Here is a 27953-nt window from a genome sequence, read left to right on the forward strand (position 1 = left end):
TCTGTCACCTTCCATCTCTCTCCTTGACCTTTCCCGGCTTTGTTTCCGGGTCCCACCTGCTCCCCGCTTAGAGTACCACCCACCGCTAGGGGGAAGCGCCGAGCCAGCAAAGACGCGTGCCCCTCTGGCTCTCCCAGGCGAGCTCTCTATGCTTCCTGCCCACCGAGCCACGCGCGCGGAGGCGAGGAGGGGGTGGGAAGGGGTGTGTGTGTGTGTGTGTGGAAGCTGTCACGTGATCAGGGTGCCCTGCGCGGGCGCTGGCGTGGTGGCCGCGTCGCTGTCGCCGCGCTCCGTCGCCCGCGCCCCTTCCCGGTCCTCGCGCCTGGGTCGGCTGCCCGGCGGTCCTGCGGCTTTCCCTCCCGCCGCCGCGGGCCGCGGGGCCAAGGCCATGTCCCGAAAGCAGGCGGCGAAGAGCCGGCCGGGCAGCGGCAACCGGAAAGCCGAGGTCGAGCGCAAGCGGGACGAGCGGGCAGCGCGCCGGGCCCTGGCCAAGGAGCGGCGGAACCGACCGGAATCCGGCGGCAGCGGCGGCTGCGAGGAGGAGTTCGTCAGCTTCGCTAACCAGCTGCAGGCCCTGGGGCTGAAGCTGCGGGAGGTGCCGGGGGACGGGTGAGGCGGGCCCGGGAGCGCGCGAGGCGGCGCCGGGGGACGCGCCGGGGGACGCGCCGGGCATGGCGACTGTCGCCCGCTCCCGTCCACCCATTCATTCAGGCGGTCCCGGGAACCAGCCGTTTCCCGGTGCGGGAGGTCCGGCGGCGGGCTAGGCGGCGAGGCCCCTCCGCTCGAATCCCAAATTGCCCTAATGGTGGCAGAGGCCACAAGGGCACTGTAAAGACAGAGAGAGTAACGGACCAGGTCTCCTTTATTTAGATCGGTGCCCTGGAAGGTCCCTCTAAAGGGGGCATATAAGCTGAGACCTGAAGGAATGAGATGGAGCCAGTCACTCGAAGAACAAGACAGCACATAGAGCAGTCATAATGACAGTAAGACAAACAGACGCGTAAGCGATACTTGGTGCAACGCCTTGCCTCTGAATTGTTACTGTTGGGTACTGCCCTCCTTTTACACTTGGGAAATTAAGTCTGTGAGGGCCTGTTGTTTACTCGTCTGAAGGCATCTTCTCTAATTCTTACTTCCACCGGCCTCAGTTTCTCCTGTTAGCAAAGATGCTTACCCAGGCTTACTTGGTGCTAGACTGGAATCTAGGTCCAGCTCTTTAAGGGAACACTGGATAAATAAGTGGGATGGGAGGGAGAGAATAGAAAAAGGAAAGGAAAAATGATCTCAGGAAAGGGGATAAGAACCCAGGAGCATAGAGGGAAGAAGGAGAAGGATAGGGGAGAAGGAAGTTAGCATCCGCATTGTCGCAGGGTAGGTACGAGAGGGTCTGGGTGCCAGGGTGTGTCACTCAGGAGGAGACAGTATTAATAACAGCCTGGCCTTTGTTGTTTCTCCTCCCTTCATTTGAGGGCTCGGATAGGGCAGAGGAAAGAGTAAGATGAAGCTAGAGTCCCTACAGAATTGCCTTAGCAACTAAGTGTGGAAAAAGGGAGGAAAGTGTTTTCTGGATTTCATATTACATTGCAGCTTATTCATCAGGACCATTTATGAACTGGCTCTAATTTACCTTTCCCACCTTTCCTATATATGTTCAGTGCGTTGGGCACATTGGATTTAGAGCCTGATTGCATTTCATTTACCACCACCTAGCAAGTACCTAGTACAGAGGCATTCAGTGCATTTTTGTTGAATGAATGAATGATAACAATATAGAGAGAAGCCAACTAGACCCTCATCAGGGCCTCTTAATGGCCTCCTAAGATTTAAAAGGCTTGCTTTTAGCCTAGTACTTTGATTTTGTCAAATATAGTTTATTAAGTATTTAGGGTCTTAACTTATCCTAATCAAACTCACAAGCACAAGACACTGCTATATAAACCGAAATATCAATTGAATACAGTGGAATTGGGGTGGGGCTGATCTTTGCAGTGGTTGGATTGCTTGTGTCTGCTATACTGGGCATGGTATTCTGAGTGTCAGAGTGTCCAGAAAACCAAAGTACTCAACAGAAGGTTGGTTATAAGCAGGAATCACAGCACAGGGAGTTGTAAAATCTTGGGGGTTTTCGTAATGCTAAGGGAAACTTTGGGAGTATGACTTCTAAACACCCCCACCCCCAAAGAAAACATACTTCTTTAGTTACTTACCCCCTCCTCCCCCAAGAGAACATACTTTAGTTAATTAAGCAAACATTGGTTGACCAAAGTGCTGAGAATATGTTGATGACTAAAATGCTGAAGACATTGATAATCTAGTAAGAAAGAAACGTAACAGTGGATCTCAAACATTTTGGTCTTAGAACCCCTTATACTCTTAACAATTAGGACTCGAAAGAGCTTTTGTCTTTGTGGATTATAGTTATCAATATTTTCGATGTTAGAAAGTAAAACAAAAATTAAAAACACAAGTATACACAAACATACATTCCATTAGCTATCAGAGTGATAGCCTCATATAGACCAGGTAGCCTTTGGAAAACTCCACTGTACACTTGTGAGAGAATGAAAGTGAAAAAGATAAATAACATCTTAGTTTTGAACTCAGATAACTGAAAGGATCCCAGAGACACACCCACTCTCCCCCACCCCCCAAACTGGGCCATGCTTTGAGAATGGATCTCACAAATGATTAAAATATAGTTTGATATATTCTTAGCGGTGACTGATTATAGTGGTGCTATTGAGAAGGAAATATTTCAAAACTTTCTTTGTGCTGAATGCCTCTCAGAGGAGGTCATACTCAGACTGGGTCATGAATGACCAATAGAAATATGCCTGGAGAATTTTCTAAGATATGTAAAGGCATCGGAGCACATTGTTTTTGAGAGATGTGCAAGTTATTAGGGATGACAGGAGTATAGGGTACAAGGGTAGAAGTCAGGGCTATCCAGGCTGCAGAGACCAGAGGCCAGCTTGACTGGAATGAGCATGTCTCTTCTGAGGTCCCTTTTCTTTGGACAATGTTAGATAAAATGATAATGATAATTCCAACTGTGTGGGCTCCATGAAGCTAACTCCAGTTCACAAATTCTTCCTGTGGGCACCATGAGATGGACTGTGGTTCTCCTCTCCTTTAGTATTGTGGCACTTTTGAATATGGTAATGGCAGGCTCTGTCACTGCAGTGAATGGTGTTTCCTGTGTGTGTGATGAGTGAGCAGTTATCAGCAGATTCTCTTATTAATATTTGAGTACTCTTGGTGAAATATAAAGTTATATTAACATAAAAAGGTAGTTCTGTTGTTTGGAGGTTAGACGTACAGAAACTGGATTTAATTTCAACACAAAAAATAAATATTTTAACCTTGATATTGTCCTTAAAAACGTGATTGGCTGTAGCATGAAAAGACTCTCTATAATTGGATTAGGTAGTATAGTATTAGCATCTCTCTAAACTATATCCAGTTGTATCTTACTAAATGTAACCCTAAATTACATTACTAATTAGAAGTCTTCTAAAATTAAAACATTAAAGAATTACTCATTTTAGCCATTTGCCTCTGTTCCAAATAAGTTGTTTTATTTTTAATTTTAATTTTGTTTTAATGTAGGATCTCAGTGATGGACGGGCATTTACATCATCTTGTCTAATTATCCATTAGTAGCTGCATCACCTGTACAGCAGCCCCGTCTTTTGTGTCTAACCCAGTGATTTTCAACCCTGGTGGTACAGTAGAATCACTTGGGGAACCTTGGAAAAAATATAGTGTCTGATCTCTTCCCAAGATCAGTTACAGCTACACCAGTATCTTAGGCAGCAGGGTCTGGTTATTGATAAGTTTTTTAAATGTGCACAGATGGTTGTAATGTGCAGCCAGACTTAAGAGTCACTGATTTAGAGTGGCTCTAAATTTAGATCTAGATTTTAGACTAGTGTTTCTCAAACTTAAGTATGCAACAAAATCTTCTGGAGGGCTTGTTAAAATCTGGGAGGGACTAGATTGCTGGGCTCCAACCTCAGAGGCTGACTCAGTAGGCCTGGGATGGAGCCTCAGGACTTTCATTCTGAACAGGTTTTCAAGTGATGCTGGATCACACCTTGAGAAGCAGTGATCTAGACCAGCACTGTCCAAAAGAAATTAAATGAGAGTCACATATGTAATTTAAATTTTTTTCCAGTAGTCTCCTTAAAAAAGTAAACAGGTGAAACTAATTTTAATATATATATATTTAAGCCACTAAATCTAAAATATGATTTCAACATATAATCAACATAAAATTTTTAAATCAGAGTCCTGCATTTTAAAAATGTTATTAAGAATCTTGTATGTTACACTTAGAGCACAGCTCAGTTTGGATTAACCATATTTCAGGTTCTAGTGGCTACTCTGTCATAGAGCACATGTAGCAAATTCCTGAGGATTGTCAAATGATAGAAGTTTGTAAAATCTTCATACAGCTTATGGACTACTTCGTAGAGATAAGATAAAATTTCTTTTCATTTCCCAAAGTCTGTGTCTCTGTAGCCCCCAAGTTGTAGTTTTATTGTGTAAGTATATAATCTCTTTGCCCATGACAAATGGTTGGAGGTAGCTGTCATGTCCCCCTGACGCTTCTTTAGGCTAAATGTCACCAGCTGTTTATGTTCTTCATGTTATGTAGTTCAAAGCCACATCCTCTCATCTGAACATATCTCTTTTAAAATATAACCAGAATTGAATCCAGTATTCTAGCTGTGGTCTGACCTTAGAGAATAGAACAAGACCTGCTCTCCGCCCCCTGTTCTGCCCCCCACGCTTTTCTGCACATTTACTATTATTACTGTAGCCAAGGAGCCCATTCATTTTTTTAAACATCTATGAGCTCCCCAAACTCTTATATGCTACTTCCATAATTGGTTATTTTTGTCAACTCAAATGCAAGGCCTTACATAAATTCCTACAGTGCAGTGGTTCTCAAGTGGGGTTGCTTTTGCCTCCCAGGGAACATTTGGCAATGTCTGGAGACATTTTTGGTTGTCGCAGCTGGCTGGGAGGAGGTGGCGGTGGTGCCCGTGGTGTCTAGGGTGTAGAGGCCGAGTGTGCTCCAAAACATCCTGCCGCGCGCAGGACGGCCCCCATGACAAAAAGCTAGCCCCGAGTGTCGGTAGCCTGGGGGTTGGGAAGCCCCGCTGTAGTGTAAGGGGTGAGGGTGTGGACTCCGGAAACAGCTGGGATCTCCTGGAGGTCCTTTAGGTGCTGGTCGCCTTGTTCTCATGAGTGTCATGGGTGTCCTTGCTGGGCTCCCTAAGGGACCCCTGGTCACCTGTAGTGTTTGTTCACATTTCCTGTGTCACTACATTGTAACTAGTCAGAAAAGGAAGTGATTTGTCCCCCTTGATTTTTCATTTTGATTACTTATTTTTCGTGAGCTGAAGGAAATTTTGGTAAATAGAGAAAGGTATATAAGTTTAACAGTTAATCCTGATTCTACTACCTAGGGATAAGTACAGCTAACATTTTGGCTTCTGTTTTGAATGCCTAGTTTTGTGAACTTGGGCAAGTTACCCTAGGGGGATAGTAATAGTACCTGTCTTGTACAGTTGTGAGGCCTAATGTATACATACAGGTATACATATAAATACGTATAAAGTATTTAGAACAGTCCCTGGCACATTGTGAGAGTTGTTTAAGTGATGGTGTTTTTCTGTGTATGTATATAGTGTGCAGGTGAACGTGGTTAAGCTCATGGAGTGTACAGTTTTATCCCCATTTTATTCATTTATATGGAAAGCATTTGCCATATTATTAAAAGTTCTTAGAAAGTGTGTTACTTTTTGTAGAACACCATAAATTTTGATACACTAAATATAAAATAAGTAAATGTGTAATTGTGTGCTGAATCACACCTCCATTTAAGCTAGATTCAGTAATAGACTAGTGCTGGCAGACACTAAAAGTTTAAGAAAAGTTTGAGAGAAAAACTTAAAATTGAAAATGTTTTATCCATTAGCTTACTTTTTTCTTATGGTTGAAAAAACTGCCATTGTTAGCAACAGACACCTCAGCCTTGTGTATAAAACTGCTATATTCCAACCCCTTCTAGAATCGAGAATTGATGAAGTTTCTTGGTTTCTAGTTCATAGAATTTTCTTTAAATTCTCCATTCATCCTCTGGGGAAAAAAAAGTATAAATCCTGATGTTTGAGAAGATTCCTGCCTCTCTATAAGTTTCTGTTGAAAGCTTACTTTTCTGAGTTGAAAAGCAAAAGACCTCTTTCTCTTACACATGAAGTCCTTCTGGAAGTGATGAGTTTATATTTTTGAGTCAGAATATCATAGATTTTCACTTGGAAGAGTGAACTGGAATGAAATTGGGTCGCTGTTAGACTTTATAGAGTCCATACTTTTAAGGAAGCCCAATGATGTTTGTCTTGTTTTAGTCTCTGTATCTGGGCTATTGTGTGATATAGTTTGGAATTTTAGAATCCTTTGAGGAGTTTGAAGGTGAAGATAACTCTTAAAGTTTATTATCAGCATTTTAATTTTAGAAACAAAACAAAAAATGGTGTTGAAAGTTTTCATTTGGCAGAAGTTAACGGCAGTATCGTGGCTTTCCGGCAAGAGGTGGGCAGCCGAGGAGAGAGCGTCATTGTGTAGCATGGCTGTTTGTTCTCCAAGTGCTTTGCTTTTCGTGGCTTTTTCTACCATGTTCTTAGGACCAAAATACCATGCTGAGTTCAGTGGTTTGTATTGGGACAAATTGCTCTCTCTTGGTAGATGAATGATGAGTTACCTGAGCAGTTGTAGTGAAACTACAGTTGAGCACTTGTTTCAGAAAAGAGGATTTATCATTTGAAAGGGGGGTCTGAGAATCATAGCCTTTAGGTGTGGAATGGCCTCTACTGTCTGGACCCTGCCTTCAGGCAGTTAGTGTATCACCAGCTCCACTTGAAGCAGCTAAGGCCCTGGGAAGTTCAATGGCTCTTCTGAGTCCACCAGCTGATAAGTGGGGAATAAGATCCTTGTTTATTGCCTCTCAGGAAGGTAAGATGATTGAACATCTGCCCTAGTGCCCTGCCCCCAGTATCTGGGAAGAATCCTACAAGAGGATTTATCTCTTCTCTGTGTGGAAGATTTCCACGGATGGCCTAGCATGAAACACCAGTGTTTTAAGTGGACTAAGTTCATTTTTAAAAGATCTTGACCAACATTTTTATTTTAATAGCAATTGCCTGTTCAGAGCTCTTGGTGATCAGTTGGAGGGACACTCACGGAATCATCTCAAGCACCGACAGGAGACTGTGGACTATATGATAAAGCAGCGGGAAGATTTTGAACCCTTTGTAGAAGATGACATTCCTTTTGAGAAACATGGTAGGTTCACCATGGGATATTGGGTACTCTACAAGTAATGCATTGGGTAATTAAATCCATCGTCATCCCCCACCTTCCCAGCCAGGGGTTTGATTGAATAAATTATGACATTGTTTTATTCAACAGATACTTATATGTCTGCTCTATAATAGGCTTCATGCTAGGCAGATGGGAATCAATAGGTTTAGGTGTATATACTCTTAATAAAAATGTTTATGTTAAATGACCTGAAGAGCTATTTATGACTTCTTATTAAAGAGGGGAGAAAAGCAGACTATAAGGTAGTGTGTATAGATTGGTTCCATTTTTAAAAGGTACATACACACAGAAACACTAGGAAAAGTCTGGAAAGATACTAACATTGTATGTTTGTTAATTCTTGGCCCCCTTATTTTTCAGAAACCACTCTTAACAATTTCTATTAAGAGGAGATAATAATAGCACCTAATTTATAGTTTTTTTTGGTAAAGATTAAATTAGATGATATAATTAAATAAGTTCTTAATAGGTGTAAGCCATCTGGGGATGGTGGGACAATGAGTATTTTATATTATCTTCTGTAGATATTGCTGATTTTAAATGATCATGTATTTCTTTATAACCAGAAAAATCAATAAGGTCGTTTTAATTTTTCACCAAAACCTCAAACACAACCTAGTATTTTTGAGGCAAGTCAGTGACTTTGTTTCTTAATAGGCTCAAATCTAGTAAGAAAATACATATGAGCTTTTAAACTCTTAATTTTGACAAATATTTACTGAGGCTCTACTATGCAAGGTGCTAATATAGTTTTACAAATACCATTTTCTATTTTCATCACAGGCCTCACAATCTTATCTGTCTCCTACCAGACAAGAGAATGTCTTGTGTTTTAGAGAGCTAACCCTGGCAACCATGTCAAGAATGGATGGGGAGAGAGACTGAGAGGGGAGACAAGTTAGAAGGCTCTCCACACGGGCCACATGAAGGACGGAGGGAGCTCCACTGAGGCAGCTCCTGGGATGGCGAGTAGGGTCCGCACCAAGGCACAGCTGGCAGTTGAATTAATTAACAGGACTCACTGGAGGTGGGGAAGAGGAGAGAGACAAAGGGGATTCTGCAGTTTCTGCTTGGGGAACAGCTAGATAGCTGTTCTGTTAGCAAGATAGAGGCCCGCAGGAGGAAGACATTTTGGAGGGAAGCTGTTCATGACCTCAGAGCCTTTCTCATTCCTCACTAGGAAAGAACTCATTTGTTGGGCACCAGTAGCAAAACATCCTTTGAGTAGTTTATACTGGTCACTGAGTTCCATTGGTTTCCTCTCCCTGGATCACTTTGTATCTAGCACATAAGTACCAGTTTTCCAGATGGTCAGCAATTTACAAATTAAATGTGGGCACATGGGGCAAGTTTTGTAGTTTAGTGCTGTGTAAAGTGTGTCATTGGTCCGGTTGAAATATCATTTTGGCTGAAGTGAGTTTTTAGTTTGTGACTTGAAATTCCACATTGAGCATCTTCAGTGAAGGTCATGGGGTAGATTGGGGTGTTCGGTGGACAAGGAGCTCAGACATTTAGTTGTCAATGTGGTACTCACTTTGGCTGTACAGTAGGAAGGTCTTTTCTTGGAATGTTATTGTGCATGCCTGTGTTGGTTGGTACCATGAGAATTTGAGCTTCAAAGAAGCAAGAAGTGCCTCTGACCGCCAGAGCAGAAATGAAAAGAAACAGAAATCTCCACACTGTGGGTCAGCTGGAGACTAGACCTACTACACTTATCTTTTAGTTCTCTGTTTTTAATGTTGGTCTCTATTGGTAAACTGAGGTTCTTGAGGGCAGGGACTGTTCCCCAGTGTGGCAATGCCTGCATATGGTAGGCACTTATAAAATATTTGTTGAATGAATAAATGAATACTTAACTCTTCAGGACTTGGTTATTCTTGTATCTGGCTGCATCTTTTAGAATTGTTCCTTTCCTTGCAACAGTGGCTTTGGAGAAAATCAGCAACAGTTTTTCCCCAACTATACAAATACTCAAGTCAGAGGCCTGAATATTCTTAATGCCTTCTCCCCCTCCCTCCTCATACCCAGTCATTCATTAAGCCTTGTCACTTTTACCCCATTGTTTTTTCTGTCACTGCTTCTGCCTCATAAAATCAGGCCTCCGTGGCCATTCACCTAGATTCTTTCAATACTTTTTGGACTGGTCTCCTTGCCTCTTGACCCCTTCAGTTTGTTTTCCACATTGCAGCCAGAATAGTGATCTAAATGTACACCTATATGTCTTTTTTTAATCTAAAACCTGTCAGCAACTCCTTGTTGACCTTGAATAAAGTCCAAACTCTAGCCCTTCATGATCTGTAATTTTCTTGTTTCTCTGTACTCATCGCTTGCCATTTCCCTCTATATTTTCTGGTTCCCCAGCCCTGCATCTCAGCATTCTAAGTGCCTGCCATCCTGTATAGTCTACACACTCATCCTTCTCTCTCCCCCCTCAGCTTGGAACATCATTCATTCCACTTCTGTTTCCTCTTTGTCATGTGGAAATCAGCATAGCTGAGGGCACAGTCTTCCACAGGCCTTCCCTCCCTTCTGATACCAGTTGCAAATCTGGAGTTCCCCAAAACCACTCTTGGATTTAATAATTTGCTAGAAGGACTCAGCTCACTGAAGGCTGTCATACTCATAGTTATGATTTGCTACAAGGAAAGGATACAGCCCCAAATTAGCCAGAGGGTAGAGGCTGGGAAGGTTACACAATACACAGAGAGTATTGTTAACTAGGGATGCTCTCCCAAACTTCATTGTCCAGATTACTGGGGCTTCATTATATAGACATTATTGATTGGTCATCTATGTGGTTGCACTCAGTCTCCAGCTCCCCAATCCCCAGGTCTTTCTAATATCCATGGTCAGAGAGGCCCACCAGGGGTCACTGCATTAGCATGAGCTATCAGGTATGGCCAGTGGGCCACCTAAATAACAAAGACAGTCACTTGGGAAATCCCAAGGATTTAGAGGTTATCTTCTTGGAGCCAGGGACAAAGTCCAGACTTCTCTTTAGTTAAGGCCAAATTCTTTATTTGCAAACCCCTTTCCTGCACTGATGCATCAGTGGTGTCTGTTTCTTCTTTGCTGCCCACTCGTTGTGAACTCGTTGAGGCCAAACCGTGAAGGGCTGTGTAATGGAGTGGCCAAGAGCCAGGGTCTTGCAGTCAGACTGCTTGGGATGAAAACTGCTGTAGACTGGCTCTGCGACCTGGGCACAGTTGTAAACTACTCCGTGTCTTTATCTTTAAGAAGGTGTGCATGATAATGCTTCCTTCAGAGGGTTGTTTTGAGGATTGAAAGTGATGCTCTATGAGAAGTGAGTGAGCAGTGCTTGACACATAATAAGCATTCATTAATGCAAGCTGTTACTACTGTGGTTATTGTTAACATTTCTCGTGTCTTTTATAGAGTCAGGCATATAGGAAGCATTCAGTAAATATGTACTGAAGGAATAAATAAATGAATCCACTCATCATGAGTAACAGTTGCCCTCCTGAGTAGCAGTCTACCACATACTGTTCAACCAACTAAATTCCTCGACTCTGACAAAGCTCATTGACTTGGCAGATGTACACCCTCATTTCTCATTATTTGGGATGAAATAAATACCAAAGCCTGTTTGCTTTTGGATTTTTCCAGTATAAAGATTTCGTTTTTATTTTCTCCTATTTCCATGCAGTGGCCAGTTTGGCAAAGCCTGGGACATTTGCTGGCAATGATGCAATTGTAGCCTTTGCAAGAAATCATCAATTGAATGTGGTGATACATCAACTTAATGCCCCTTTGTGGCAGGTAGGTGACCTATCAGGACTTTATTTTAAGCTTTTATTTATAAATTAGCTTTGGGGATGTCCTAGGATGATGGGGCTTGACCTGTGATGCTCAGCTATGGGGGGTAACTTGGACTGTGAGCCTCACCAGAGATGGGAGGCCTGTGGCGGCTTGGAATTAAACCCTGGCTATGTGCAAATGGAGTCTGAAGTACAATTTAGAAATATTTAAAATTCCAGAAGTATTCAGCAGTTAATAGGGTAATTTGAGGGCAGAGAGCCTAATGTGGAAATACTTTAACTTGGTAAAAATATGTAAGCAAGAGTTGAAAGAATTAGAGCATACAAATTTTAGTTTGAAGTATTCCTGTTCCCTGTGTATGTTTTTGTTTTGTAGGCAGAGAGAAACAACAGACCAAATTCACGGTAATGGTTAATTGCTAAGGAGTATGCTCTGAACAACAAAATTTTATTTCATGACCTAGCGTATTAGGTCCTATTTCTGTGTTGCTCAGCTATACGTAATTGTTTCAGTGTTTTGTTTTTTAACAAAATAAGATTTTACAGCCAGTGTTAAATTTCTGCTGTAGGGTGGCAGAGCACATTGTTGAGTCATTTAGGGCCCGTGACCCCCTACACTGTGAAGTAGCTGTCCATTCAACTCTTCTCTCCTTTCTTTACCTTTGAAGCATATCTACACATGTATAGACACATCCATGCACAGTATCCCTGTGTGTTATAATTATGAAGACATCAATGGCCATTTCCTCATGTTTTTCATATACCACTTGCACATATATATTCCTTCATAAATTGCTTATTTGTAGCCTTTGCACATTAAAAAGAAAGTCAACTTTATAGAGATATAATTTACATAGAGCAAAATCCAACCTTCTCTGGTCTACAGTTCTATGTGTTATGACAAACATAGTCATGTGACTACCACCACTATCAACATAGAGACTATTCTCACTACCCCAAAATTACTTCATGCCCCTTTGCAGCCCACTAGTCTCCTCCAGCCATCCCCAGCTTCTTGTAACCACTAATCTGATGTATTTCTTACAGTTCTGCCTTTCCAGAATGTTGTATAAATGGAAGTAGTGTTTTGTGTCTGACATAATGTCCTTTTAACAAAATTAGACTACAACAAAGTAAATTAGACACTCCATGGGTTGGTGGGGAATTTTACCTTACAGGGCAACAATGAGCAGGGGGGAAACAATATCTGTATGTATTGTTCTTTGGGGGAGTGTTGTCAGATTACTGATACCAGGGAGAGGGATCATATTTTTAGTGAGGCTTTCTCTTTCTAAGGAGGATCTTTGAGCCAAGAATACAGAGTACTGGTCACCTTCTTCTTTGTCCCATTTTTTTATCATTAAATTTTTATTGTTTAGCAGAATTCATCAGAATCATTTGAAGACTACATAATGACCCCCATTCATGAATGAAAATACTCGGTGCCAACTTAGTAACCGTAGCCTGACTTTTCCTCCATTGATAACTTTTTTTTTTTTAGTTTCTTTATTACCTAGGTACTTTTAGAAGACAATTCTGCATGGTTAGAAAATTCTTTTTCACACGTCTTAGTGGTCTCTTTCATGGATTGCTAAACATTGAAAGTATGTTTTTAAAATAAATGCATTTGCTGTATAATGAAATTATCCCCTGGTTCCCTCCTTACTTCCCCACCCAAGTGAAGCAATCTTACAAATTTAAGAATTGAAATTGCATTGGTTGATACTGTCATGGGTAAGAGCTCTTGCATTAACAATGAGTAGAATTATTCTCACAACATGGAGATACAAAAATCTACATTTTTTTCCTGTTTACAAACAGAATATATGCTTCTGTGAACAATATAGGCATGGGTGACAGGAAGAGTTCTCTGTAATCTGCCTCCCGTGAACATCACAGTTAACAATTTGGTGATTTTTCTGTCCAGTTATTTTTTCTATTCATGTGTGTATGGTATTGTTAAATATGTAAGTGCTCTAGGGATTATTTCACTGAAACATTCTAATTAACTAGTTTACTTTCTCGGTATTCTTCTGGGGAGATAAATGGTGCTCTTATTTTTTATGTGTCAAAACCAGACGCTGCACTGTGAGGCCTAGATATTACACCTGGAGAAAACTCCCATGGTTCTGACTTACAGACCTGTGTGGTTCCTGGCTTTTGCTGTGTTTTTAGACCACAGATGGTGGTTTGAATAATTAATAGTAGGATTTTACTATTTAACAAATAGATAGTTACTGGACTTTCTGAGGGACAGATTCAGAATTACTTTAGTGTTTCTGTGGAGGTGGTGGTATTGTGAGGGTATACCCAGACTGAACCTGCGGTTTCTAGGGAGCACCATTCTCTCGGGTTGTGCCCCGGGGGTACTGTGCACATAGAACACCTTGAGTGGTGCCTGCAGGGTTGTGCATTGCAGTTGTACTGCTTGGCTGTATATCATTTTGTTTTGAAATGGATATAAGTGGGAGAGTTTTGAGTTTGTTGTTAATGTTTTTCAGTATGTGGTTGATGGAAAAAGCTATTTTTGATTTAACAATGGGTGGATTTGCTGTGAAGCAAGTGAAACGTAAGTGTCAGGTCCCTCATTTTTATGGCCCCCTTTCAGGGTTTTGGGAGGGGTTCTAGCAATTTTGTATTTGTAATTTTTATTCTTTTTCTCAAAAAGGCCCCAAATTATTTGAGCTTCAAGCCCAACAAATCTGCATCTGCCCTGGGCCTTCTGTCTTGGAAGGGGCCTGTGCATTTGAGCGGCTGAGAGGTACTAATGTCCCTGAACTTAAGCTTATTTACCTTTCTTGTAAATCTGTCCTTGGTATTTGAATATGTTTTTATATGGATTTGTTTCCATATAGTTACATGTTAAGCACACAAAGCATACATACATGAGTGGGAGAAAAATAATTCAGAAATTGCCTAAGCAATTTTTTTTTAAGGAGAAATTTTTTTTGCCCACAAACTAAGTCAGAGGCTAGAAACACAGCCCTCTGAGTCCAGGCATGTAGCACCAAATTTCTTAGTGCAGCAGATACTTTTCAGATACTTAGTCTTCCAACCCACCCCTCTGGCACGTCCCAGTCATACTCCCAATTCTTGTTGTGTAGAGCCTGTTGACTGAGCTTCCTGGGCAACCCAGGTGGCATTTCTCTCCCGAAGTTGATACCATCCAAATTCTTGCTATCATCTCCCCTTCTTTGGCCTGCAGATTCGTGGTACAGATAAAAGCAATGTGCAGGAGTTACACATCGCGTACCGGTATGGCGAGCACTATGACAGTGTCCGGAGGATCAATGACAACTCGGAGGCACCTGCACATCTCCAGACTGATGTGAGTGGGGCCCCGTGTTCTTCTTTGTTCTTTTCTGTGAAGGAACCTGGACAAGAGTTTGTGTGTCCTGGAGATAAAAACCAGTGATGTTTTCACACAAAGTTGCCTTTTAAGAATCTGTGGGCTTTGTTTTTAAGTTTTTTTTAGCTCAGGTGAAAGCGGCAGACGAAACTGCTGTGACTCCTTTGCTTTCCCTAATAGCTACGATCACATGGATATAATTTATATAAAATGTCAAAATTACTTTCATGTTTTAAAATTAACCCAGGCTTCCTGTGTAAAGTTTGGAGCTAGAAAAAGTGAAGAAAATAGAACGTACACCACATCAACTGCCTGGACACAATTTTTGTTACTGTTTTGGTATTTATGTAGCTTTGTTTCCTGCTTTTTTCAGTTAGCATTATTTTATAAGGCTATTCTCACATTATTGCATACTTTCTGTGTAATTAAAACAAAGTAAGAGTCCCTCTCCCCACTGTGTTTCCTCTGTGGATGCAGCCTGTGTTACCAGCATCTCAGATGCAGAGGTGTCTTACATATAAAGCGGAAGTCTGTCTGTGGGTATGTATTCCACTTCGGCTTTGGCTGTTCTCGCACTGTCCTGGTCCCCGACAGTAGCATCCTACACATGCAGTTCTGCACTGAGCTTTTCAAATGGAGCATATTTTGGAGTTTAATTTATAGCAGTACAGAAGGACCTTCCTGAACCTTTTTAAATGGCTGCACAGTATTCTGTTGTATAGATGCATTGTAAGGTATGTCCCTTTGATGGCTTTTAGGTGGCTTTCAAACTTTTGCTTTTACAAACAACATGCAGTGCCTTATATGTACATCTTTTCACATGTGTGACTGTATCTGTGGGATAAACTCCTAGATGGTCCTTACGCATTAAAGGATGTGTGCATTTATAATTTGATAGGTATCACCAAAATGCTCTCTATAGAGTTCTTAACAGTTTACACTCCACTTGCAATATGTGTCTTCATTTGCCAGTGCAGCGTGTTAACAGAGTTTCTAATCTCTGCCAGTGTTATGGAGAAAGTTGTTTTCTTAACATTGTTCTAATTTGTATTTCTCTTACTAGTGGGTTTATGCATCTTTTCCTGTGTTTAAAACCTATTTGTATTTCATTTTATTGGCCTATTTTTTTCCCTAAATGTTCTTAGTGATTTTGGGGAGACAACCCCAAATTAGTCCTTGTCTGTGGTATGAGTTACAGATTTCTTTTCACAGTCTGTTATTTGTCTTTTTATTCTTTCCCTTAGAATCTTTGCTATGAAGGAATTTTAGCTTTTTATGTGGTTAAATTTATGAAGTTTTCTCATAGGTCTTCTGGGTTTTGGGTCATAATTAGGGAGGTCTTCCGCAGTTTATTTTAAAAACTTTTATGGTTTCATTTTTTTAAAGAACCTTATATCTTTATTTAGAATTTATATGTCTATAAATGTATGAGGGTATGGATCCAGCTTTGTATTTTTCCTTGTGGTTACCTCATTGTACTCAAACCATTTATTAATCACACAGCTTTTCTTTCACTGATTTAAAACGCCGCTTTTCTCATAAATTCCCATATATAGTTGGGCCTATTTCTAGACATTGGTTTTATTCCATTGTTTTCTCTACTTGTGTGAATGTGTTGTTTTAATTAAATAAGAGTATACTTTAAAGTCTAGGAGAATTTTTCACACATCATTACTTCCCTTTTTTATAATTTCCTATATAGTCTTGCTTTTTTGTTATGTAGATGAATGTTGGTTTAAATTTTCCTCAGTACAAAGAAGTCCGGTTGATATTTGTTTTTATTGGGATCTCATTAAGTTAATAGATGAATTAATAGATAATAATAACTTAAGGAAAAATTGTCATCTTTATGATGTTAAATGTAGCCAAGAACTTGATAAGCATTTTTATTGGTTTAATTGACTTTTTTGGTGATCTGCAGGAACATTTCATGTAGATCTTACCTATGGATTCCATGGATTTGCCATGATTATTTAACCAGACACACACTACAGACCACATGTCATTTATCCATTCATCTACTGATGGGCATTTGGGTTATTTCCACTTTTTGGCTATTGTGAATAGTGCTGCTGTGAACATCGGTGTATAGTATTTGAGGATCTGTTTTCAATCTTTTGGATATATACCTAGGAGTAGAATTGCTGGGTCATATGTATGCTTAACTTTGGGGAACCACCACACTGTTTTCCGCAGTACCTGAACCATTTTACGTTCCCACCAGCAGTGTATCAAGGGTTCTACTTTCTCCACGTTCTCACCAACACTTGTTATTTTTCTTTATTTTTAAAATTATGGCCATCCTACTAGGTGTGAAGTGCTGTCTTGTGGTTTTGGTTTATACTTCTCTGATGACTAATGATGGTAGCATCTTTTCATGTGTTTGTTGGCCATTTGTATATTTTTGGTGAAAAATGTCTGTTCAAGTCCTTTGCCCATGTTTTAATTGGGATATTTGTGTACTTCTTGAGTGATAAGAGATCTTTATGTATTCTGGATACTAGATTCTTAAAAATGTATGATTTACCAGAATTATTTTTGTTTATAGTAGTTTTTTGGTTGATTCTCTCTCTCTTTTTTTAGGTATAGAAGTACATCCTCTGCAAATAGTGATAACCTCTCTTTTCAATTTTATACTTCTAGTTTTTTGTTTTTTCTGTTTTTGACTAATTGCATTGGCTCTTACCTCCAAACATTGTTAAATACTCATTGTAGTAGAGAAAATCCTTATTGTGTTCTTAACTTTAATGGGAGTGAAGCATCATTCTTTTACTGTGGTTATTTAACTATACCCACACTATGAAACTTATAGGTTGCTTCCAGTTGTATACCACTGTCAGCACTCTGATGCTCACCTTTACAGAAATCTTTTCTATGTTTAACATTATTTCCTTTGGATAAGTTTCAAAGACTCTTGATACACATTGCCAAATTGTTAGGATATGTAATTCTATGATAGGTTGCTTTTCATTAACATTCTAAGGTATATAGTGCACATTGCTGGATTCCACTTGCACTTTTACACGCAAAAAGTAGCAGTGTCCTTGCATATTTCCCCTCTCCCTGTGTTAATAGGAGGCAGAGGGAGAAGGTGGCTGAACAGCCATGGAAGGATGATTTTAGCTTTTGTGAAATAGGCTTAGGCCAGAAAGGCCTCATAGCTACCAAGTGAACTGCTCTTTGTGTTTTTAGGCTTTGGATTGCCAGATTCCCTTGAGGGTGGTGGTGTGCACATGAGGTTAGTGGAGTCATGCTCAGCTGTGATTGTCCAGCTGGGATAGGAACTTCACACTGAAGTGTGTTGATGGTCAGAAAGGGCCTGGGAAACCAGGTGAGAGTTGTGTGTATGTTTAAGACAAGTTGTCCTGCTGCAAAAGCTCATCAGGTGCTAGTGCAGAGGATCTCTTATTTTATTAAGGTCACAGCTCTGGAAATCAGCTGAAACAAATGTGTGCTGTCTGAGTCAGCAGTCATTGCCAAGTGTTGGTATCTGGAAACTACAGCTCTAAAGCCATTCTTACTGAATAGTTTATCTCGTATCTTGGGCCTTTCTTCTTTTTTTTTTTTTTTTTTATACTTCTGTTGTGGCCTAGAATCCCAAAGTCTGCATGAAATTTAGCCTGCTCATTTCTATTCCCTTAAGACTGTTCCCGGAATCTTTTCCCCATACATTTGAATGTTTTTGAGATTAGAGTATCTTCCTATGCCGAAGATTTTGAACAGAGTTTGCTTGAGTTCCATGATTATTACTCTTTATATTTCCTTTAGTTTCAGATGCTTCGTCAGGATGAATCAAATAAAAGAGAAAAGATCAAGACAAAGGGAGCTGACTTAGAAGATGACCTGACAGATGAAGTAGAAGATGCTGTCCAGAAAGTTCGCAATGCAACTGGATGTTCAGTTAGTATTTCTGTTGGGAGTAGTTATGATTCATAAGCAGGCGTGGCTATGCCTAGTTCGCCTGCCTGCTCTCCAGCACCAGTCTAGCGTGCCACCGCCGGATGGGCCAAAGTGGGTTCACGGTACTTACAGTTTGATTAGGTCGTGATAAAACTTAATGAGAACTGTTTTCATTTCCCTCTTTGTTTGCTAGACTTTACCCAGTACTGCTCGAAATCCTAAGGAAGTATGTGGATTTACTTTTTTCTGACTAGTGTTTGCACTAGTAAAAGTGCAGCTTTATAAAAGGAGTTCACTTATGTTAAATGGTTATTTCAGATGACCAACCTTATTGAAAATTAAGGTATTTTATGATTGGAAGAGGTCTTGAAATCATGCCTCAATTCTCACTATTACATCCTTTTGTTTAACCAAATTGTTGAAGTAGAGGGAGGTAGAAGACTATACTCAGAGTCTTGAAGTGTTCCTTTGTTTCTTGGATAGGATTTTAATTTGATAGTCCAGAACCTGGAAGCTGAAAATTACAATATTGAGTCTGCAATAATTGCCATGCTTCAGATGAACCAGGGGAAAAGAAATAGTAAGTCTATAATTGATATTAATAATATGCTTTCAAAATGATTGTATTGGTGATTTTCCAAATATTTATTTTTAATCAAGTCATAGGTAGTAATTATACTGTCATTTATTTGTTCAACAGTTGTTTACTGAGTACTTTCTATCTGCAGGCCTTTTATTATGGTATCATTGAGCAACATTGTGGTTTCAACATTCACCCATATTATCAAGTCCTTGCTGCCCCCATTGCAGTCCCTGTCTGTCAGCATAGTAAGATGGTATCGAGTCATTACTAGTCTTCTCTGTGCTGTACAATATGCAGGCATTTTTTTACTGGCCCTACATCAGAGAGAGTATAGTCTGGGGGGAAAGAGGTGTGTCAGAGACACATGAGTGAACTGATACAAAACATATAGTGGAGTTGGTACTGGGTGCTAGAGAAATGCCTGGAAAGGCCGCCTGACCCAGTTTTGAGGAGATGGAGGTTGTCAGGGAAGACTTTGTCTTTTAAAAGTAAGATTCTCTTACTGAACCAAGATGATAACTGCAATAGAATGGAGCGAAAAATACCTTATTTTTCTAATGGAAATATTTAGATTGTAACAATCCATCAGCTGGCAATAATTGAGAATTATTTTACTTGAACTGAGTTTAATTCTGTGACTCAGAAGAAGGAAAAAAGATGTAACTTCTCACTATTTTTCCCAAGTTATTTATTTAAAATGATTTCAGTACTTACTGCCAGATATTATGTGCAACAGATATAACTGTCCCTGGCATTACAGTTTTCTATGTGATCGAGTATTGCATTATTCTTTATATATTTGCTGTACCTTCTTAGAAAGCTATAAGTAACTTGGTTGTTGCAACTTTAAAGCAGCACACTGTCCGGCATCTGTGCTGTCCTGTGTGGTGTGTCCTCGACTGGTGTCTAAGTAAGACTGAGAAACTAAATTTTAAATTTTATTTAACTTCAATTTTAATTTAAATAGTCATTATGTGGCTTGTGACTACTGTATGGAAAGGCTCAGCTTTACAACCTGTTTCTTTTCTGGTTTTGGAGTGCAAATGAAAGATTTTTCCCTAAAAATTTATGTTAAAAAGTGTTTTAATTTAATAAAACACAGTTGATGGGAAGCTGATGATAAGGTGGTCACCAGGTTACTTTTAAATTTATCCTCCAAATTTTATCAATTTTTTTTTTGGCTGTGTTCCCCACTATATTGATATCAGAATTTTGCTTCAAGGAAACTTGCTCTCCAGATGACAGCGATTTAGGGCCCTGGGTGATTTTGGAGCCATTTAACAATAACCACATTGCACAACTATCTTAGGTTCTCAATTGTAATAAGATTATCTTTTCTTGGAAGATGCAGAGGAGAACCTTGAGTCCAGTGGCCGAGAGCTGAAGCAGTGCGGCCCTTTGTGGGAGGAGGGTGGCAGTGGAATCGGAATCTTTGGAAATCAGGGTTTAAATGAAGGCAGGACTGAAAACAACAAGACGCAGGCCAATGCTACTGAAGAAAACAAAGCAAATAAAACCCGACTCCCAAAGGTATGAAAGCTGGGATGGCAAGGGCACATGATGGGTGGTGGTAATTCTGTGGCAGTGCTGGAACTTCAGCTCATTTTTGTGCATGATTTTCTTTTGCTATATAAAACTAGTTACTGTAGACAGTAGGGAGAGTGCATAAAAGGATATCCAGAAGCAGCATAAAGACCTTGCTTGCCCTGTTCGGTGTATGCAGTGACAATTGGAAGGAAGTATACCCTGGAATTGTCCTCTGTGTGCACATGTATAGCCTCTTTTTCCCGCCCAAAGTTACTGCATGCCTGAGTGCTTTCCATGTTAAGCCATATTTTAAAATCCTATTTTTTAGTGCATGCCATCATCTCCAGTGAAAAATTTTAACATATAAATCTTTGTATTTTACATTATTTTCTTGGCTCAAATCCCAGAAGAGGTCAGGTTAAAGGGTATGGATATTTAAATCTTTTTAAGGCTTTTCAGTAAATTGTCAGATGATTTCCAGAAAGGCCATGTATCTCAGTTCCCTCCCCCCACGCCCACAAGTAGTATATGGCACCGTTCACTTTACTGAATTTGGAATTCATTTTAAAGATTCATTCAAGAAGTTCTGGGCTTAAAATGCAGCATAATGTAAAAATCCAGAGGCAGAGGCAAAAATGAAATAAGCTTCTGAGGATTTTGTTAGGATTACCTGGGGCATTCAATCATGTAGGGAAGGGTGTCCTGTGGCATATTTGAGTGTTATCTCTTGCTGGACTGGGGTTAGTGTTCCCTGGGTCATTTTGAATTGGCTTACGAGGAGAATGAAACTGATTTTGTTAGCTAACTCAGCAAGGGGTATCAATTTAAATGTAAATTTGAGTGAGAATGGAAAACAAATCAGTTTTGGTCTTCAGTGGGTCTTTCTCTGTTCTCAGTGAGAGGCAGTCTGTGCCCTTTGCATCCGTCAACCGCGCGTCTCCCTTGAGCAGGCAGCAGCCCGAGTCAGCCGTGCTGGCTGCTCACCCAGTGGTCTTCTCTTTCAGGTCAGCAACAAGCAGCGGAGGGAGCAGCGGCGACTGGAGAAGCAGCAGCGGCAGGAGGAGCGGCACCGGCCCAAGGCGCTGGCGAGCAGGAGTAGCCACAGGGACAGCAGCAGGAGCGAAGCCGACGCGGGCGCCCAGGTCACCTTGGTGAAGACCTTTGCCGCCCTCAGCATCTGACCGTGGCCCCCTGGGAGTTGTAAGGAGCAAACGGAAAACGGATGCCGTGTGCCAGGGTTCCAGCGAGGCCGTCCTTCTACGAAACGGAACGACCCACAGGTCCACACGTTAGCTCACACACTGCGTGAATGTCAGGCGGCCTCTTTTTCCTTCAGTTTTGTTAGTGATGTGTTTTATTTCTCAGTGAAGCCATTTATGTTCTATAATTAAAATACTGAGTTTTAGGGGTGGATAGCTAGGTCAGGGAAAACCTTTAAGGTGTGTTTTCATTAGAGTTCGGTGACCCTGGGATCTTTCTTAATGGTTAGTGTGCGTTTTGCTGTAATTGTTCATGAAGTAGTTTAGATTAATTTCTATAAATTCAGAATGACAAATGTCCTTTGTTTCTCTTTCATTTTCAAACAGAGATTAATATACAAGATAGTTTATAAATGATCTCCAACTCAGGAACATGTTTGGATTTAATTTTCTTCTAATCCTAGTTAATCAGAAAATAATTCAGGAAGTGTTTTCCCAAAGTAATATGATATGAGGGTTGTGGCCTGTTGTCAGGGTGGGTATGAAAAGCTCCATTTCTCTCCTTCCTGCTTCGGATGCCATTTCAGACGAGGTGCAGATGCCGCTGACTTGCGTGCACTCGAACCATAGTGAAAAATACTCCTGACTGTTAGGCCTGGGCTTTGTGGAAATTTGATAGTGTTGTTGAGTTTTTGGTACTTGTTTCTTGGCAACGAGAAGATGGTGTGTTACTGTGTATGATAAAATTCCGCAGTTCCGATAGTATGGAAAGTAGAATCCATAGTTGGAAAGGGAGAAATCAAGAGATTCCTGAGTTTTTGCCTGGGAAGATTCTGAAGTTACTTGACTGTGTTTGGGAGAATGCCTGGAAGAATATCTAATGGTTTTCATAGTCATGTTTTAAATAACTGTATTTTCTTCCCTGCTCATCTAGACTTAGCGATATGCCTTAAGAGAAATAAAAGGGAACTTGTTGCTTAATTTTCTTAGTATTGTTAGAATGAAATCCCATAAAAGGCCGCATTTATTTCTTTTTACTCGAGCCCTGTTTGGGATCTTGATGTTGGAAAAGCCCCTAGTACCTGCCGGAAGGTGTCAATATCTCAGGTAAGGTCAGCGGGCAGAGAACTTCGGCTGAGGTCTTTGAATGACTCCTCAGTTCCAAAGTACACGGATAGGGGCAGTGGAGAGGTGTCATTCCTAGAACTGAGTTAGGAGGATATGAACTTTTAAAACTAATGTATGAAGTGGCTAGTCTTAGATAGTCTTTGCCTTTTGGGGACCTAATACTAGGATAAATAATAATGCTGGATCAAAAGGTAAGTTATTACTTTCCTCTCCCACCTCGGATTTCATAATTATCGAAGTTCTGAGGCCAAGGGAAACCTATACAAAAGTTTGGACATGTATAGAAGCGTCATTATTGTCTGGGCTGGCCCTGGATTCACTGAATTGTCTTTATCAGGAGGTGATATGCTTTCTTTGGTTTGGATGATGTATTTGAATTCTTTATTTGTTTGACTTTGCTGACTTTTTGTGGTTGGAGCATCAGTAGTATTCTGGAATCGCTCTCAGGACACTGTGCTGGGCTCCTGTCTGGTACGCTGCATTGTCATCCTTAGCAGATCTACAAACTGCTCAGCGTTTCTTCCTTGCGCACTGGGGAGGCCTGTGTTTGAGGCTCTAGTGCTCGGTGTGAGCAGAGAAGGGACTCGTTGCCTTACTGTCTCCGAGGGTGCGCTCTACGGTCCCTCGCCTCGCTGTCCTCGCGGCTTCCAGCTCCGGGCGCGTTCCTGACTGTGCCTCAGTTTTACCGAGTGAACAGCCTTGCTTTTCTGCTTGGCACTGTGAGAGCGCAGGAGACCAGACCGTCTCAGAAAAGATCAAGCTTGTGTACCAGAAATTTGGCAGAATTAGGAGTCAGAAATAGCTTAAGGGAGACCCATTGTCAGAAGTGGTAAAATTGCTTTATTTACTTGGTTAATGAAGGTGTCCTTGGGCCCTATTGGGTTTTAGAAGCTGCTATAAAAAATTACTAAAGAATATTGGACACATTTATTTATAATTACATAATTCCGGTAATAGGCTTTCATATTTCTGGGGTAGAATAACAGAGGATTTTTAAAACTAAGTGGCTTCAGCAATATTCTTTCATTACCATTTCACAGTTTTCCTGTTATAACTGGTCTGTGTGTAGTATGTCGGTTATTAGGAATGGGGTACATGCTTCCAACTATAGTGATATCTTCTAGTTAAGGGTGTGAATTTAGACTTCACTGTCTCAGTCTCACCAAAGTATGAGGTAGGTGGAATCATGCTTAGCTGCCATGGTGGGCACTTGACAATTACTGTATTCGTAGTCAAGATGGAGAACCAGTGTGTTTAGTCCTGGGATGCCTGTTGTCAGTAACTGTTACTATTATAGTTACTCCTGTGAGCTCCATATTAGAAAGGGAATCTTTCTCCTCTGTTACATCTTGGCTGTTAGTTTTATGTTATGTTTGATTATGTTGGTAGCTTTAAGTGAGGTCAGGAGAGAAGGGATGGGGCAGTGGTGCATAGCTGCTTACTAGTCTTATGAACTGTATATAAAGGTTTTAAGGATTAAAAAAAAGATTTTTTAAAAGTCAAAATAAGAAATAAAATTTTAGTGACAACAACTTTATACTAGAGAGGTAGATGTATTGAAATAATGTAGAACCACAACTTCTAAATGATATAGTTGCCATCAGGAGATATTAGAGAGATAGAATGTATATTTAATTTTTAAGTAATATAAACAAACATGCATTTAGGAGCAAGGACTGGTTGAGGAATTGTGGCAGAAAGAAGAATCTTAAATCTTGGTTGAGGTTGTCCATAGTTTCTTTTATAAGCTCTGAAAGCACTTCCAAACCCATTTTGATTCTGAGGGCTTATGAAGTGGGCCCTCCCTTATGGGCAGCTAGCTAGGCCCGGAGGGAATCTTTGTCCAGGTGACTTATACCTGCTTTCCTGGGGAGCTTTTACAATGTGAAAGAATATGCTCCTAAGGGGTGGAAGGAGGGCCATGTTAAGTGGGGGAGAGTTGCTCACATATTAAGTAGGCAGATATCAGATGGACTTTGGCATTGAACTGTACTCATAGTGAATCCCTGTGGTCAATGTGCAATTTCTCTCATTCTGAGAAACTCTAGAGTCTGCCTGGGTTTTACTGGGTCAGCATAGAATGCTATCAGTTTACTTCTCTGAGACGTTCATCTTGAGTATGTATTTGGTTAAAGGAAACCTGGACTCCTGGTCAGAGTGACCAGCAGTCACGCTGATCAAAAAGGTCTTTGTGGATGGGATGAAAATGTAGCTTCTTTGTGTCACTGTGTCACATCTGTGGCCCTCTCTGGCTCCTGTTCTGGGTAGACACATAGCTCTTTACCTTTTTACCTCAAGGCTCTGTCTGTAGCAAGCCTTTACACTCAGAGTCTGATGCAGTTTTTCTATTTTGCCATTTTCATTATTCACCATTTCATTCATCTCAGCTTTCAGAACAGGTGTTGCTAAAACTCTGGGGCCTTCTGACAGTTGTTCTGAGGTGACTTAATAATGGCACTTTTTACATGGTGTGTGTTCGTGACTCTAAAGCAATTGTATTTTTCCACTGACAATGTTGAATTGAAGATCTAGATGGCGTATTTAAATTACAGCAAATCTTCTGCCATCTCATATTAGAGGAGCAGATGGGTAATTGGTCTGAAGGGGAGAGAGCCCCAGTCACCAAGTGCTGGCACAGCGTGGAGCTCTCCTTGTGTGCCACGGCACCTGGCCCCCAGGGAAGAGCTGGGCCTTGTGGACCACCTGGTTCTGTTCTGTCCCAAGATAAAATGCCCTGTAAAAACCTCAGGCTCTCAAACCATCTCTTCTAAGGGGTTACTCTCTGGAGTCTGTCTGTCCTAGTTAGGACTACTTTGTAGCTCAGTTAAAATGTTTAGCATCTTTGCAAATTACGTGAGAAGGGGCTGGTACCAGTGAAAAATGTATTTCTCTAAAAGCACGAACTTCTGCATGGTGACTATTATAAGCAGGCCATACCCATGGTGGAGAGCTGCTTCCATTCACTGTGCTGGTGATCGGGGAAGGAAATGATCACTGGATGAGACCTCCGTGGTCTGGCCCTGATGCTTTGTGTGTCAGCATCCACGCAGGTCACTGTTGTCAGCTGCCTGTGACGATCATTTGAGCTCAGAGACCTCAGCCTGTGGTTTGATCCCCTGGCAGGTCCCTCGACCAAAACTTGAGGGATGCTGCTGTGGGGCTCCTCACATCTTCCCCCTCGTTCATTTTCACGGTGGGAAGGGCTCACGCTCCCCGGCCACCTTCCTGCGTCCTCCACCAGCACTGAGCGTAGGGAGAAGAAGGCAAGAGGCAGGAGCAGTTCAGAACTACGGTTTTCTTGCTGAGGTAGAAGTGCCGGTGGACGTTAACCCTCTTTGTGAAGGAGGGCAAGTGGGTCTGGAGAACATGGGCCTCCTCAGGCTCTGGAACCTTCTTTTATCTGGTTGCACTATATGTGTTCTAGCTTCAGTCTGGAGATACTCGAGACCTCCATGGGGTCATGACCCATGGACTTAGCACATCTTGCCTTACCTGTGGAGCTCAGCGGGGAGAAGTGTGACCATTGTCTGATGTCCCTAGTTCATTTCCTCTAGGTTGTTTCTTTCCACAGGTTGTGTTAATCTGAACCTTACTATTATTTTTTTAATTTACCAAAGTACTGTACTTGGCTATTTGCAGTGTTTTGAAAACCAAATGTTTCTTTTTTTGTGTGTTTTTAATCTTCAATACTTGGTGCAATAGAAGCTGCAAAGATGTGCCACTTTATCTATGAAATAGAGTTTTGTATACCAATAAATTCTAGTTTAAAGACAAAGTTTCAAGTTGCTTTTGTCACTCTCTGACCTCCGTTTGAGTGCGTAAGTTTTGAGCGTGCCAGCCCCTTTGCGTGGCAGGTGTGTACCGTTCCAGTGCATAGGTGGTTGGGGTTTACCTAGTTGAAAGCAGCTGGCGGTAGCTCTAGTCCAGGGGAGTTCAACCGTGACGCAGAGGCGTCCTTAGGGACTGAACGCTGACGAGCTCTGCTTGACAGCTGAGATCGCCTCTGATGAGCAGTTGTCCGGGTGGGGAGCTGCTGTCTGCTGGCCGCCACCTGTGGTTTCCCTAGGATCCTGAGGGAGCTTAGACCCCATTTTAGGAGGGGACACACTGCCCTGGACACTCAGAAAACCAGAGGGACAGGGGTCCTGCAGCATGTACAGGAGAGCAGCCCACACGAGGGCTCTGGTCAGTTGTGAGGTCAAGATGGGGGCGGCCTCATCAGGTCTTGCCATGTCCTTGTGATTTTGGCCCCAGCACCCCTAGTCTCTTGTCGTGATTTTGTGCTCCTCAGAGAGCCTTTGAATTGGCTCTCAGGACTGTGATACCACAAGGTATCCAGTACCATCCTGGATGCAGTGAAAGAATGTCCGGGCCACCAACAAGGATGTTCTCCTTCCATCACTGTCCTGTGATCTTCACCTCAGTCTGTGGTACATCTCTGGGTACATGAATGCTACACGGTTTCTGAGCCATGAGGCCCAGATTCTGGACCTTGTTAGCCCAACTGAGAATCTTTCTGAAGGCTCCTCCTGGGACCAAAGTGATGTCCTGATACAGGTGCACCCTCCCCCAACTGGAAAACTCCTGGCCGCCTTCGTTCAGCCCCTGCAGTGATTCAGCTGGGGCCAAGGGGTTGCTGCTAGGCCAGGTAGGGCTCAAGGGGCTTCCTGCCTGGGTTGGTGCAAGGTCCCGCCTGTGAGACCAGGACAGAGAAATGTTCTCAGGTCAGGTAGGGAACAGAGCATACAAACTGTATTATTTCTGTTTTCCTCTGAGCTATGGCCTTGCTTACTCTGGGTGACATTTATGCCAAGGATTGAAATACCATAGGGGGAAAGCAGCTGTTCCCGTGTCCTTCCTTGGTAACAGCTCACGGTTGCTTAGGAGAAGGCCAGGTTGAAAACCTGGGTTTAAATAAAGTTACCCGTTTGCCGGACACGCCTCAAGCCCTTGACCCAACTGCACAGAAAGTATATGCTTGCCTTGAGGTAGAATAAACATTTGTCATAAAATGTTCCACTGTGGTTTTGGTTGGACTTGCAGACCAAGTGGGCACTCTCAGGTCATAGTGATGCAGTGATTTACTTACTGGTTGT

At 41.6% G+C, this 27953-nt stretch overlaps 1 protein-coding gene across 1 annotated transcript; it reads left to right on the top strand.

The window, feature by feature from the left end:
- The first annotated feature begins 171 nt into the window (after positions 1 to 171).
- Positions 172 to 26651, top strand: OTUD3 (OTU deubiquitinase 3). Its single transcript, XM_036999942.2, has 8 exons — positions 172 to 609; positions 7205 to 7353; positions 11060 to 11172; positions 14377 to 14499; positions 18289 to 18420; positions 18904 to 19000; positions 20349 to 20533; positions 21535 to 26651. The coding sequence occupies exons 1-8, from the start codon at positions 389 to 391 to the stop codon at positions 21709 to 21711; spliced, it is 1197 nt and encodes a 398-aa protein (XP_036855837.2). The 5' UTR covers positions 172 to 388; the 3' UTR covers positions 21712 to 26651.
- Positions 26652 to 27953: the final 1302 nt, after the last annotated feature.

The sequence above is a fragment of the Manis javanica genome, chromosome 4, assembly GCF_040802235.1.
Source record: "Manis javanica isolate MJ-LG chromosome 4, MJ_LKY, whole genome shotgun sequence".
In the NCBI taxonomy this organism is placed as follows: domain Eukaryota; kingdom Metazoa; phylum Chordata; class Mammalia; order Pholidota; family Manidae; genus Manis; species Manis javanica.